We start from the raw sequence: 15,887 nt of genomic DNA, 5'->3' as shown, positions 1-15,887 counted from the left end.
GAAGCTTTAAAAGGAGGGTGGTGCTTGGAATCATTGTTCTTCCTCTGTCAACCATGGTTACCTGCAAGGAAACACATGCCGTCTTCATTGCTTTGCACAAAAAGGGCTTCACAGGCAAGGATATTGCTGCCAGTAACGTTGCACCTAAATCAACCATTTTTCGGATCATCAAGAACTTCAAGGAGAGTGGTTCAATTGTTGTGAAGAAGGCTTCAGGGCGCCCAAGAAAGTCCAGAAAGCGCCAGGACTGTCTCCTGAAGTTGATTCAGCTGCTGGATCAGGGCACCACCAGTACAGAGGTTGCTCAGGAATGGCAGCAGGCAGGTGTGAGTGCATCTGCACGCACAGTGAGGCAAAAACGTTTGGAGGATGGCCTGGTGTTAAGAAGGGCAGCAAAGAAGCCACTTCTCTCCAGGAAAAACATCAGGGATAGACTGATATTCTGCAAAAGGTACAGGGATTGGACTGCTGAGGACTGGGGTCAAGTAATTTTCTCTGATGATTCCCCTTTCCGATTGTTTGGGGCATCCGGAAAAAAGCTTGTCCGGAGAAGACCAGGTGAGCGCTACCATCAGTCCTGTGTCATGCCAACAGTAAAGCATCCTGAGACCATTCATGTGTGGGGTTGCTTCTCAGCCAAGGGAGTGGGCTCACTCACAATTTTGCCTAAGAACACAGGCATGAATAAAGAATGGTACCAACACATCCTCCGAGAGCAACTTCTCCCAACCATCCAGGAACAGTTTGGTGACAAACAATGCCTTTTCCAGCATGATGGAGCACCTTGACATAAGGCATAAGTGATAACTAAGTGGCTAAGGGAACAAAACATCAATATTTTGGGTCTAAGGCCAGGAAACTCCCCAGGCCTTAATCCCATTGAGAACTTGTGGTCAGTCCGCAAGAGGCAGGTGGACAAACAAAAACCCACAAATTCTGACAAACTCCAAGCATTGATTATGCAAGAATGGGCTGCCATCAGTCAGGATGTGGCCCAGAAGTTAATTGACAGCATGCCAGGGCAGATTACAAAGGGCTTGAAAAAGAAGGGTCAACACTGCAAACATTGACTCTTTGCATCAACCTCATGTAATTGTCAATAAAAGCCTTTGACACTTATGAAATGCTTGGAATTATACTTCAGAATTCCATAGTAACATCTGACAGAAATATCTAAAGTCACTGAAGCAGCAAACCTTGTGGAAATTAAAATTTGTGTCATTCTCAAAACTTTTTGCCATGACAGTACAGGAAAACAGTGCTTTAGATTAGTGTGATAAACACCTGGATAATGCTCAGCAGCCATGACAGTACAGGAAAACTGTGCTTTAGATTAGTGTGCTAAACACCTGGATAATGCTCAGCAGCCATGACAGTACAGGAAAACAGTGCTAAACACCTGGATAATGCTCAGCAGCCATGACAGTACAGAAAACTGTGCTTTAGACTGTGCTTTAGATTAGTGTGCTAAACACCTGGATAATTAGATTACCTGTGCTCAGCAGCCATGACAGTACAGGAAAACTGTGCTTTAGATTAGTGTGCTAAACACCTGGATAATGCTCAGCAGCCATGACAGTACAGGAAAACAGTGCTAAACACCTGGATAATGCTCAGCAGCCATGACAGTACAGGAAAACTGTGCTTTAGATTAGTGTGCTAAACACCTGGATAATGCTCAGCAGCCATGACAGTACAGGAAAACAGTGCTAAACACCTGAATAATGCTCAGCAGCCATGACAGTACAGGAAAACAGTGCTAAACACCTGGATAATGCTCAGCAGCCATGACAGTACAGGACAACTGTGCTTTAGATTAGTGTGCTAAACACCTGGATAATGCTCAGCAGCCATGACAGTACAGGAAAACTGTGCTAAACACCTGGATAATGCTCAGCAGCCATGACAGTACAGGAAAACTGTGCTTTAGATTAGTGTGCTAAACACCTGGATAATGCTCAGCAGCCATGACAGTACAGGAAAACTGTGCTAAACACCTGGATAATGCTCAGCAGCCATGACAGTACAGGAAAACTGTGCTTTAGATTAGTGTGCTAAACACCTGGATAATGCTCAGCAGCCATGACAGTACAGGAAAACTGTGCTTTAGATTAGTGTGATAAACACCTGGATAATGCTCAGCAGCCATGACAGTACAGGAAAACAGTGCTTTAGATTAGTGTGATAAACACCTGGATAATGCTCAGCAGCCATGACAGTACAGGAAAACTGTGCTTTAGATTAGTGTGATAAACACCTGGATAATGCTCAGCAGCCATGACAGTACAGGAAAACTGTGCTAAACACCTGGATAATGCTCAGCAGCCATGACAGTACAGGAAAACTGTGCTTTAGATTAGTGTGCTAAACACCTGGATAATGCTCAGCAGCCATGACAGTACAGGAAAACAGTGCTTTAGATTAGTGTGATAAACACCTGGATAATGGTCAGCAGCCATGACAGTACAGGAAAACTGTGCTTTAGATTAGTGTGATAAACACCTGGATAATGCTCAGCAGCCATGACAGTACAGGAAAACTGTGCTAAACACCTGGATAATGCTCAGCAGCCATGACAGTACAGGAAAACTGTGCTTTAGATTAGTGTGCTAAACACCTGGATAATGCTCAGCAGCCATGACAGTACAGGAAAACTGTGCTTTAGATTAGTGTGATAAACACCTGGATAATGCTCAGCAGCCATGACAGTACAGGAAAACTGTGCTTTAGATTAGTGTGATAAACACCTGGATAGTGCTCAGCAGCCATGACAGTACAGGAAAACTGTGCTTTAGATTAGTGTGATAAACACCTGGATAATGCTGAGCAGCCATGACAGTACAGGAAAACTGTGCTTTTGATTAGTGTGATAAACACCTGGATAATGCTCAGCAGCCATGACAGTACAGGAAATCAGTGCTTTAGATTAGTGTGATAAACACCTGGATAATGCTGAGCAGCCATGACAGTACAGGAAAACTGTGCTTTAGATTAGTGTGCTAAACACCTGGATAATGCTCCGCAGCCATGACAGTACAGGAAATCAGTGCTAAACACCTGGATAATGCTCAGCAGCCATGACAGTACAGGAAAACTGTGCTAAACACCTGGATAATGCTCAGCAGCCATGACAGTACAGGAAAACTGTGCTAAACACCTGGATAATGCTCAGCAGCCATGACAGAGTGTGTGTTGCATTGATTGTTTGTGTGTCTAACTAACCTGCACGCGGGCCTCAGTGAGCTTGGTCCTCTGGGCCAGCTCTTCCCTGGTGTAGATGTCTGGGTAGTGTGTCCTCTCAAAGGCCTTCTCCAGCTCCTCCAGCTGCTCGGCTGTGAAGGTGGTGCGGCTGCGACGCTGCTTCCTCTTTAGGGGAAGGTCCGGCTCCGACTCCACGTCTGAACCCTCGTCTGTACGATTACCTGGGCCAAAGGGGAAGAGGGAGAAGAGAGGAAGAGCCAGCTCAGTTAATACTAGGAAATACACTAAAATAATACAATGGAATTTAGTAACAATGGAAAGGAAGTCTATTTTACTGGTTAGTTATTTATCTCTTCAGTTGTATTTATTTTTTTATTTTTTATTTAACCTTTATTAAACCAGGTAGGCCAGTTGAGAACAAGTTCTCATTTACAACTGCGACCTGGTCAAAATAAAGCAAAGCAGTGCGACAAAAACAACAACACAGAGTTACACATAAACAAACGTACAGTCATTAACACAAAAGGAATATCTATATACAGTGTGTGCAAATGTAGTAAGGTTAGGGAGGTAAGGCAATAAATAGGCCATAGGGCAAAAATAATTACAATTTAGCATTAACACTGAAGTGATATATGTGCAGATCATGATGTGCAGGTAGAGATACTGGGGTGCAAAAGAGCAAAAAAATGAATAACAATATGGGCACGAGGTAGTTGGATGGGCTATTTACAGATGGGCTGCTGTGTCTGTGTTTACCCTCAAGCCTCTGTTCTGACAGCAATCAGTCACAGTTTTTGTTAAGGAACCTAAATCATTGAAAAAGGCAATAAAAAGTAGGGCTGTGACGGTACCAGTATCACAATATGTTTTCCATGGCAAAATAAATGTGACTCTGGATGACAACATAATGATTTTTGCTTCCAACATTAGGGCTGTTTTCCTAAAGAAGTGAAATCCACTTTGTGCTTTGTTTCCATGTCACGATACTAACGAGTATCGCGGTACTGTTATCATCCCAGCCCTAATAAAAAGGATGGGTGAAACCCTGAAATGGTCAATACAAGCGCTAAAATCCACTTTTAGTAGTTTAGGGGCACAATCCACATCAGAGGCTGTCGCTTGAGGGGGAGAGGCTGCAAAGAAGCTTCAAATGACAGCTTTCCCTCTCTCCGAGCACAACAGAGCAAATATTATCTTAATCTGTGGATATTTATACAGTATATAAGAGGCCTGATACCCAAACCTGCCTTGAGAGAGAGAGAGAGAGAGAGCGGGGGAGAGAGGCGCCAGAGGCTGGAGGTAGAGGGCCGCAGGCGGTTGGGGGCAGGAGGGGAGGGGGCGCTGGATAGAAGGGTTAATCTACCCAGGCCACCTTGCTGTTCCTCACCACACTATTCTCTCACAATGGCCCAGGGCACACTGCTGCTAAAAAGAACAGTACAGCCAGAATATACAGAACACTACAACAAAATCACACCAGAACCATTCAGTCCCATATTCTGTCTTTCTATGATACTGCTGTCAATAAATGAATTACAATATATCTTACAGTACATTTATGCATTCAACTAAGCTGCTGCATTTTCGCTAGAGGAATATAGATACTGCACAAAGCCATCCAATCCTGGCCAAGAGGAATGTTTCTGACAGAGAATATGTATTACAGCACATTACCATTATAACTGAATTTAGGAAATTGCATCATTTTCACCTCCTCTGCATGTCTATTCAAACTACATGGCCCTTTTCATTTCCTGTTATAAAATGCATATTTTCACAAATGTGCTCATTGAGACATTGACAAGCCAGTGTTGCTCTAGGCCTAGCTGGATTGCATCATACATGTACAGTCCAGAAGGAGAGAAGGGTAAAGAACAAAAAACGAGAGATAGTCTATAGAACAAAACTCACTGTCCCTTACAGAAACGCTTTCTCCCCAACTATAATGACAACCATAACGGTCTTCTGAAAGTTAACCCAGGTGAATCCCCTGTATTGGCTATGGGCACAACTAAGCTCAGTTCAACAAAGCCCTCTCGAATGTTTCAGCATACCACAATGACAAACTGAAGCCAAATAGCCTTTAAATAACAACTGTGAGAATAAAAGAGGAGCCAAATCTGTCTGGGTCTCAAGGCCGGCTCTGGAGTTTAATTAAACAAGGAATTATGGGATTATATGGAGACTATCATTACAGGCCACTCGATGAGTCTTCTGAGAACGTCTTTTTGTCCCCCTGAGCTCACGCCTAACGATTCTCTGCGGATTACATGCGGCCGCAGGACATGAGGCCGCATTCATTAAATCAATTCTTTCGTCTAACCCTTTTTAATAAAGATTGATTCTCCAACACTGGCTCCCACTTTTGTAGAGAACAGCCTTGAACATACAATGTTGAATATGTACATATATGGCATACCCCTTTGTTGGTTATCATGAGGATGCGCATAGCGATTTGCCGCTAACTCGCCATGACAACACTTGAGACCGGCACAGCGGTCTATAGATCACTTTCCAAAGTCACCTCTGTGTCCTACAGGGAGGGGGGGGGGGGGGGCATGCGGGCAGAGCGGAGGGCTGCTCAACGGTTTAAAACCAAACAGACACCACAGAACTCTACTTGAGTTATTCTATTTTGCTCATATTTCTCTTCCTTTGTTTATCTATGTGATCGGATGGAAAGCTGCGTATAGTGGATATAGGCTAGCATGTACTTAAAACATTTCAAAAAGGAATCCTCCCCCCATACTCCAATGTTAGCATTTTGCAAAGGATTTACAAACAAACTGAATGACAAACAAGACTAATGAGTATGTACTGCCAAATGTCATTGAGCCCTGGTTATAGTGACATGTGTCATGGCACACGCAGCCAACACGTCTGTTTGCATGCATGAACTACAGGCAGCAAGCAGCAAGCTCTCGGTGAAGGTCAACAGCCCTATTAGATGTGAGTTTGGGAAACAGGGATGTGAGAAGCAAACCTCATCTCTATCCAGACGACATTTTTCTGAACGGGATGCCAAGATTAATCAACAACACTGGGGCCCCCACATGTACCAAAATGGGTTGTGACAGAAACAGAATTTCAGTTAAATGCACTGTATGGTTCCTCTCATTGTTGGTGCAACACAGAGTTGCATGGCTGTCTGGTTAACATATTTTACTGGCCACCCTATTTTCAGGTAAACCCCTTCAGCAGACAACATAAGACTATCTACATAAACAAACAAGTCGAATTATAATGACACTGCGTGGATTACACAGTATCCACATCGTTTCATTTAAATATGTCTAACATGTACTTTATTCAAACAGCTGGAAACAAAGGAGGAGACAGGCAAGCAGGAGAGCAGACAGGCAAGCAGGAGAGCAGACAGGCAAACAGGAGAGCAGACAGGCAAACAGGAGAGCAGACAGGCAAACAGGAGAGCAGACAGGCAAGCAGGAGAGCAGACAGGCAGCAGACAGGCAAGCAGGAGAGCAGACAGGCAAGCAGGAGAGCAGACAGGCAAGCAGGAGAGCAGACAGGCAAGCAGGAGAGCAGACAGGCAAGCAGGAGAGCAGACAGGCAAGCAGGAGAGCAGACAGGCAAGCAGGAGAGCAGACAGGCAGGCAGGAGAGCAGACAGGCAAGCAGGAGAGCAGACAGGCAAGCAGGAGAGCAGACAGGCAAGCAGGAGAGCAGTAGGAAGGGTAGATGCGGGGACTGAACCCCGGTCTTGTGACTGGTCGGGAGCGTTACCGATAGATCACGAGCTCTGCACCAAATCTTTTTATTTAATGGTTGTTTGATATTTATAGATGTAGTGCCTCTCGGGCCTAAATTATGGAAGAATAAACACTTACTATCTGTTTCCCAGACAACAAAGCTTTTGAATTTGAATAACACATGTCTCCTTGGTTTACAAATCTGTCCATGTTGATACAGGACAAAACGGTGGATGATTAGCCTACTACCTTGGAATAAACTCAATCCCTGTGGGCGTTGAGGTCAATTCTCTAACACTTCTTGCTGCTTTAAAACAATAAGGTACATTCTGATTAGACCTGGGTATAATGCCTCAGCTGTAATTCCATTGGAAGGTTCTGGGGATATTGATAAAGCACTCGTGCCTCATCAGTTATCATAGCAATTAGGGCCTAATTATGTATACCATCCAGTGGGTATGATTAGACAGCCGTGTATCCTCCTTCAGGGCCCTCAGAGGGCCTGCTCAATATTGATTTAAAAATACAGCTTTGTTTAAACAGAAATTAACCAGATATTGACGAGGTCTTCTAAATCAGAAACAATTTTTTAATGTTTCAAGTAACAAGGGGAGACAAGTAAACATATTATACTGGAAGAGCCAATTGTTTTACTGACATCATTTAATTGAATCTCTTTACTTATGAATGGAGCCATATGTTTCCCAAAGAGATTGTTTAAGATCTCTGTTACCTCTTTCAAAAATCACAGCTTTTCCACAAAGCACTACAATATCCATAGTGAGACAGTATGTCAACTCAGGTCAGAACACAACCAACAAAAGTGGTCTTGTCTCTGAGAAGCTGAGCAGTTGGTTAATAGTTTAGCGGTGAGTTTAGTGTGAGGTTTAAAGATGGTCCTCCCTCTCTCCTGATGCTCCTCACTGCTGACCCCACGGTCTGCTCAGAGCTCAGACTGCAGGCAGATGGAATACTCATCACGCAAACCTCTCCAAACCCCCTCCCGGACAGCCCGCTAACCCTATGGACTGTTCTTCTCTTTCTCCCATCCTCCTTCTGAGGAGCCCCTACTCTCTCTTTCCCCCCTGGGAGACAGGCTGAGGTAATATGGCTTAGATGGACCTTAGATGGATTGCTGTCCAAGGCTGTACAGTCAATAAAGACTGCTGGCTCCAATGATCCATAAGAACATTATGCTATAATAAACGACAAGCCCTACAATAGCAATGTCTATTAGCAGTGAAGGGGACAGAGAAAACATACAATAACCGTCTAGAAAATGATCACAAAGAAACAGAATCTAGGCTACACTCCAACACCCACAGCTATAACTGATCACCACAACACTACAACACAGGAGGCTAATAGTAACGCTTCAACATGGCAACACAAAATCCCTCAATGCCAAGATGTCCAATATGGTCAAATTTTAACCAATATAATCACATCAACATTGTGTCAGTGAATATTTAGGTAAAATATTTCAAATATAGGTCAGAAAGTGATACTTGTACTATGCATGGTAGACCTGGGAGGTATTTAATGATAACAGGTGATTAAGAAGCCTCTGTGATGACACATGGGGTGGAAGCATCATTCTTCATCTCTCAGATTGCCTCTGAGTCAGTATTAGCTCAACACTATGGTGTGTATCATCCTCCCTGTCCGATGCAGGGTGTTTCTGATACCAGAACCAATGGCCTCAATATCAGCTATACCTTTCCAAACTACCCAAGACAGAGGGACAAAAACAGACAGGGCTTTGGCAGTGCAGCATTAGCTCATAATGGCTCATTTTGAAAAGCATATTAGTTCCAGCATAATTACAATCAGGCCTCACGCTCAGTGTTCTGCAGGCATTCACAGGACCAGCCTCAGAGCACCCAGTCACACCAGTTGACTATGACTGACAGCACATTCTGTTTATTGGTAGTCTTTTTTTCATTCATTCCCACAGGACAAAAATAACATCCCATTTTTTCTCTCCATTTCTGTTTACTTGTTTATTTTGTGCATGCCTTTTGTCGTAGTTGATGTTGCAATTATACTTTTTGTCAGGAGGGGAGGAATATCAAAAGGCCTTATTATGCAAACAGGCCCTGTGATAAGCAGCAAACGCCTGGGATGGGATCTGCTATCTCTGACATCCATCTGTCTCTGTGCTGTCTCCTGCTCCAGGCCTGAATATAAACATCTCTTCCTGTCACCAAGACTGCATGGGATTCAACCCCAGATACTGGAGAGGAGGGATGTTCATGCAGCAACATCAAATAGCTGACAACTACTCCATTTCAATTTTTCAGAGAATGGGGCAGTATTTCTCCTGAATGCACTACCCTGTGTGTCCCTCAGTGTAGCGAAGTTAGGAGAGCCATAGGAGATGATTCAGTTGTACAACTGGAGGATGGATTTAACATAGAAACAGTATAGTACTCCACGAAAATAAACCTTACAGTATTCCATGAAAACAAACCTTGTAGTACTCCATGAAAACAAACCTTGTAGTGCTCCATGAAAACAAACCTTGTAGTACTCCATGAAAACAAACCTTGTAGTACTCCATGAAAACAAACCTTGTAGTGCTCCATGAAAACAAACCTTGTAGTGCTCCATGAAAACAAACCGTGTACTGCTCCATGAAAACAAACCTTGTAGTACTCCATGAAAACAAACCTTGTAGTACTCCATGAAAACAAACCATAACACCCCCAGAGGGCACTTGTAGTGCTCCATGAAAACAAACCTTGTAGTGCTCCATGAAAACAAACCTTGTAGTGATCCATGAAAACAAACCTTGTAGTACTCTATGAAAACAAAACGTATAGTACTCCATGAAAACAAACCTTGTAGTGCTCCATGAAAACAAACCCTGTAGTGCTCCATGAAAACAAACCTTGTAGTACTCTATGAAAACAAACCTTGTAGTACTCCATGAAAACAAACCTTGTAGTGCTCCATGAAAACAAACCCTGTAGTGCTCCATGAAAACAAACCTTGTAGTACTCTATGAAAGCAAAACGTATAGTACTCCATGAAAACAAACCTTGTAGTGCTCCATGAAAACAAACCCTGTAGTACTCTATGAAAACAAACCTTGTAGTACTCTATGAAAGCAAAACGTATAGTACTCCATGACAACAAACCTTGTAGTGCTCTATGAAAACAAAACGTATAGTACTCCATGAAAACAAACCTTGTAGTGCTCCATGAAAACAAACCTTGTAGTGCTCCATGAAAACAAACCTTGTAGTGCTCCATGAAAACAAACCTTGTAGTGCTCTATGAAAACAAAACGTATAGTACTCTATGAAAACAAACCTTGTAGTGCTCTATGAAAACAAAACGTATAGTACTCTATGAAAACAAACCTTGTAGTGCTCCATGAAAACAAACCTTGTAGTGCTCTATGAAAACAAAACGTATAGTACTCTATGAAAACAAACCTTGTAGTGCTCTATGAAAACAAAACGTATAGTACTCTATGAAAACAAACCTTGTAGTGCTCCATGAAAACAAACCTTGTAGTGCTCTATGAAAACAAACCGTATAGTACTCTATGAAAACAAACTTTGAAGTGCTCCATGAAAACAAACTTGTAGTGCCATGAAAACAAACTTTATAGACTCTATGAAAACAAACCTTGTAGTACTCATAGGTTGAAAACGAGACCCGGTTTTAGAGGGGGTACTCCCGGCTGTTTGATCCAGGGCCCCCCAAGTTTTGGCAAGAGTTTTGTGGTTAAAGTGTCCAGCCTGTCTTCAGGGTTTCATCTATGAAAATAGAGTACTGCATAACTTGTAGTTTGTTTACTCATGAAAACAAACCTTGAGTACTCTTGAAAACAAAAGGTAGCACTTGACCTTTTTCATAGAGTACTATAAGGTTTGTTTTCATAGAGTACTTTAAGGTTTGATTTCATAGAGTACTATAAGGTTTGTTTTCATAGAGTACTTTAAGGTTTGATTTCATAGAGTACTATAAGGTTTGTTTTCATAGAGTACTTTAAGGTTTGATTTCATAGAGTACTATAAGGTTTGTTTTCATAGAGTACTATAAGGTTTGTTTTCATGGAGTACTATATGAAAACAAACCTTTTTGTACTCCATGAAAACAAGCAACAAGAGGAACTACCCACTCAGCAAGACAATGAGCCAGAGACCGAAATACCAAACTCAGAATAATTCATAAAGAATCTTCACTGTTAGTTACCTCAGTCGCCAACCAGAGAACAGCTCCAACATGATAATATGGCAAGGATGTACCTACTTAATGTTAATATCCTGAAATCAACTTGAATTATCATCGTCTCCCCAGGTACCAGTGACCTTTTCAGAGCCTGGCTTGGCATTTATCACAAATTGAATCTGGAGTTGATGATCAACAGCCACTAGTATGGCTACTGTTATCAGCTTGCAATATACAAAAGTAACTACTCTAAATGAAAAAAGTACAGTAACAGTATTGCACAATTTAGATTATGAGTGTGGTTGAGAGTCAACTATGGATGCTCAACCAAGCTCTGACTGTATAAATATACTTAAGTTACATGGCATTGATCTTCCCCTCTTCTCTCAAACCGTACAATCAGTTCTGTCCACTGTTTAACAGGTGGCTTAGGACAAAGGGCAGGTGTCTCCCGAGAGACTCAAAAGTAAGTGGGAAAAGAGCCTTCGCATCACTGTACATCTCATACCACAAGAGTACTATGATCTAGAGGCCCATAGCTACTCACTATAACCCCCTCCTCATTCATTTAGGACTAAAGCTGAGCCTCACATCCAACCACAAATCCAACCTTCAAGTGTTTTCTTGTGTCTCATTGCCACTGTCAAAAATGTGTCTATTTTCCCTCCGATCTACATTCCAAAGTACAATTCCGATACTTTTCTTTTCTCTGCTCTTGGATAGAATCACATTCCTTAGAAAGGAGAGAGCGCCTGCAAAACAGGAGAAAAGGGCAAGGGGAGGAAGAAAGACATGCGGCTCTATAATCTTTGGCTCTCACAACAAACAATTAGCCCCATTTTCACTTTTTGAGATTGGGCAAAAAATAACGTGGAGTGGAGAAAGGAGAGAAGAGAGGGAGAAGCAGTGAAAAGCTGTGCTCTTTTATGGCTCTTGTCATATGGATGAAGGCGCAGCGCTTCCATGAGAGCACATGCTCACCTTCAACAACAGGGTGTCCATGAGAGCACACGCTCACCTTCAACAACAGGGCGTCCATGAGAGCACACGCTCACCTTCAACAACAGGGCGTCCATGAGAGCACACGCTCACCTTCAACAACAGGGTGTCCATGAGAGCACATGCTCACCTTTAACAACAGGGCGTCCATGAGAGCACACGCTCATCTTCATCAACAGGGCGTCCATGAGAGCACACCGCCACCTTCAACAACAGAGTGTCCATGAGAGCACACGCTCACCTTCAACAACAGCGCGTCCATGAGAGCACACGCTCACCTTCAACAACAGGGTGTCCATTAGAGCACACGTTCACCTTCAACAACAGGGCGTCCATGAGAGCACTCGCTCATCTTCAACAACAGGGCGTCCATGAGAGCACACACTCACCTTCAACAACAGGGCGTCCATGAGAGCACACGCTCACCTTCAACAACAGGGCATCCATGAGCGCACACTGCCACCTTCAACAACAGGGCGTCCATGAGAGCACACGCTCACCTTCAACAACAGGGCGTCCATGAGAGCACACGCTCACCTTCAACAACAGGGCTTCCATGTGAGCACACGCACACCTTCAACAACAGGGCATCCATGACAGCACACCGCCACCTTCAACAACAGGGCGTCCATGAGAGCACACGCTCACCTTCAACAACAGCGTGTCCATGAGAGCACACGCTCACCTTCAACAACAGCGCGTCCATGAGAGCACACGCACATCTTCAACAACAGGGTGTCCATGAGAGCACACGCTTACCTTCAACAACAGGGCGTCCATGAGAGCACACGCTCACCTTCAACAACAGGGCGTCCATGAGAGCACACGCTCACCTTCAACAACAGGGCGTCCATGAGAGCACACGTTCATCTTCAACAACAGGGCGTCCATGAGAGCACACGCTCACCTTCAACAACAGGGCGTCCATGAGAGCACACGCTCACCTTCAACAACAGGGCGTCCATGAGAGCACACGCTCACCTTCAACAACAGGGCGTCCATGAGAGCACACGTTCATCTTCAACAACAGGGCGTCCATGAGAGCACACGCTCACCTTCTACAACAGGTCGTCCATGAGAGCACACGCTCACCTTCAACAACAGGGCGTCCATGAGAGCACACGCTCACCTTCAACAACAGGGCGTCCATGAGAGCACACGCTCACCTTCAACAACAGGGCGTCCATGAGAGCACACGCTCACCTTCAACAACAGGGCGTCCATGAGAGCACACGCTCACCTTCAACAACAAGGCATCCATGAGAGCACACGCTCACCTTCAACAACAGGGTGTCCATGAGAGCAAACGCTCACCTTCAACAACAGGGTGTCCATGAGAGAACACACTCACCTTCAACAACAGGGCGTCCATGAGAGCACACGCTCACCTTCAACAACAGGGCGTCCATGAGAGCACACGCTCACCTTCAACAACAGGGCATCCATGAGAGCACACGCTCACCTTCAACAACAGGGTGTCCATGAGAGCAAACGCTCACCTTCAACAACAGGGTGTCCATGAGAGAACACACTCACCTTCAACAACAGGGCGTCCATGAGAGCACACGCACACCTTCAACAACAGGGCGTCCACTGGGCCTCCCGGCCCTTTCAACCCAGAGAGACAGACTCCTCAGGGGGCCATTAGAGCATGAATAGAGGCCTGACAGCCCTGTGCAGCTCCGCGGGGCATCCATAAAGGCTGACATATTGACTCCCCAGGCCTCTGCTCTGCTCTTTCTGCCTGAGTGTGAAACGGTGAAGGGCATGAAGGGTGGATTCTTCTTTTTTATACATACATTCTACCGTTTGGACGTGAGATATTACTAACAATATGATCGTAGTCCTTTTCAGAAAGGCCTTCTTATTGTGTGGGAGAAAATGCTGTTTCTCAGAAAGCGGGTAAACTAGTATATTCATACTTTTATCAACTCTTAAGATTTCCCTTTTGTTACATTGTTGTTATTTGCACAAAGACAAAATTAACAAACAAAAGTTGTTGTAGTTGGAGTTTTTCAAAGCAAAAAGTTATATTACAATCCTGATGGATATTTTGGAAAGTTTTCACAAACAAGTCTGTTAGACATAATAGAACTTAAACTTGGAACTGAGTAACAACTAAAAACTTTATGTGACTATGATACCAGGAGTAAAATGCACACTCTCCTTTAAAGCGGTGTTGCTCTCTGCTACTGAGCCCAGCTTCACACCAGGTATTCTGGTGTTCAATGGGAGGTCATTCCCTGGGATCCATGCTAATTGAGGTCACAGTAAAAGTAATGAAATGGTCCCTGCTAACTGGCACCGGAACTAGAGCCCCCGTCCTCCAACAAAGGCTCCTGAACCTACCCAGGAAGTCAAACAGTAACTCAGGGCTATGAGTGGAGGCATCTGGGAGGAACAACTCATATTCTCAACAAAGCCAAGGAGAGATTACTTTACACAGAATAGGAATGCACAGCAGACAATTTTCATGCCCCAGGAATGCTTCCTAATTTTCTGGACAATGTCAGACCGTAAACATTTGTCATTGTGCAAGTTTTTATGGTGCAAGGGACAGCTGGAAGAGTAGTGATGGTGTCTGTGAAGTGGTCTTTTTATCACAGTCAAGGGAATATGAAAGTACAAAATCCCCAAACTTAATATCCATAATCCATAAACACAGCAATTGTGTAGAATTGCCAACAATGTCCACCATTTTAAAACATGTTGGCAGTCTTGTTTAAGGGACATACCACTACACAATACACCATACATCTGACAATAACTACCTAATGGTCCCAGGAGGATAACCCCTATACTAATGATGTCTCTATTACTACACACCTAATGGTCCCAGGAGGATAACCCCTATACTAATGATGTCTCTATTGCTACACACCTAATGGTCCCAGGAGGATAACCCATATACTAATGATGTCTCTATTACTACACACCTAATGGTCCCAGGAGGATAACCCCTATACTAATGATGCCTCTATTACTACACACCTAATGGTCCAAGGAGGATAACCCCTGTACTAATGATGCCTCTATTACTACACACCTAATGGTCCCAGGAGGATAACCCCTGTACTAATGATGTCTCTATTACTACACACCTAATGGTCCCAGGAGGATAACCCCTATACTAATGACGTCTCTATTACTACACACCTAATGGTCCCAGGAGGATAACCCCTGTACTAATGATGTCTCTATTACTACACACCTAATGGTCCCAGGAGGATAACCCCTATACTAATGACGTCTCTATTACTACACACCTAATGGTCCCAGGAGGATAACCCCTGTACTAATGATGTCTCTATTACTACACACCTAATGGTCCCAGGAGGATAACCCCTGTACTAATGATGTCTCTATTACTACACACCTAATGGTCCCAGGAGGATAACCCCTATACTAATGATGCCTCTATTACTACACACCTAATGGTCCCAGGAGGATAACCCATATACTAATGATGTCTCTATTACTACACACCTAATGGTCCCAGGAGGATAACCCCTGTACTAATGAGGCCTCTATTACTACACACCTAATGGTCCCAGGAGGATAACCCCTGTACTAATGATGTCTCTATTACTACACACCTAATGGTCCCAGGAGGATAACCCCTATACTAATGATGTCTCTATTACTACACACCTAATGGTCCCAGGAGGATAACCCCTATCCCAGAGGATAACCCCTAATGATGTCTCTATTACTACACACCTAATGGTCCCAGGAGGATAACCCCTGTACTAATGATGTCTCTATTACTACACACCTAATGGTCCCAGGA

The 15,887-nt window shown here is 43.8% G+C and overlaps 1 protein-coding gene across 5 annotated transcripts in view; it reads right to left on the bottom strand.

Annotated features, from left to right (window-relative positions):
- The window catches only part of LOC135542025 (paired box protein Pax-7), a 75,247-nt gene that overhangs the window by 38,509 nt on the left and 20,851 nt on the right, over positions 1-15,887 (bottom strand). For 3 of the 5 annotated variants that reach the window (XM_064968601.1, XM_064968603.1, XM_064968602.1), the window contains exon 5: positions 3,223-3,422. In XM_064968601.1, the coding sequence (XP_064824673.1) occupies positions 3,223-3,422 (200 nt within the window). The remainder of the gene's footprint in view (positions 1-3,222; positions 3,423-15,887) is intronic. The other 2 variants (XM_064968604.1, XM_064968605.1) reach the window with 1 other exon arrangement.

The sequence above is a fragment of the Oncorhynchus masou genome, chromosome 6, assembly GCF_036934945.1.
Source record: "Oncorhynchus masou masou isolate Uvic2021 chromosome 6, UVic_Omas_1.1, whole genome shotgun sequence".
Taxonomy (NCBI): domain Eukaryota; kingdom Metazoa; phylum Chordata; class Actinopteri; order Salmoniformes; family Salmonidae; genus Oncorhynchus; species Oncorhynchus masou.
Note: the sequence above shows the minus strand (reverse complement) of the source record. Positions and strands in the feature narration are given on the sequence as shown.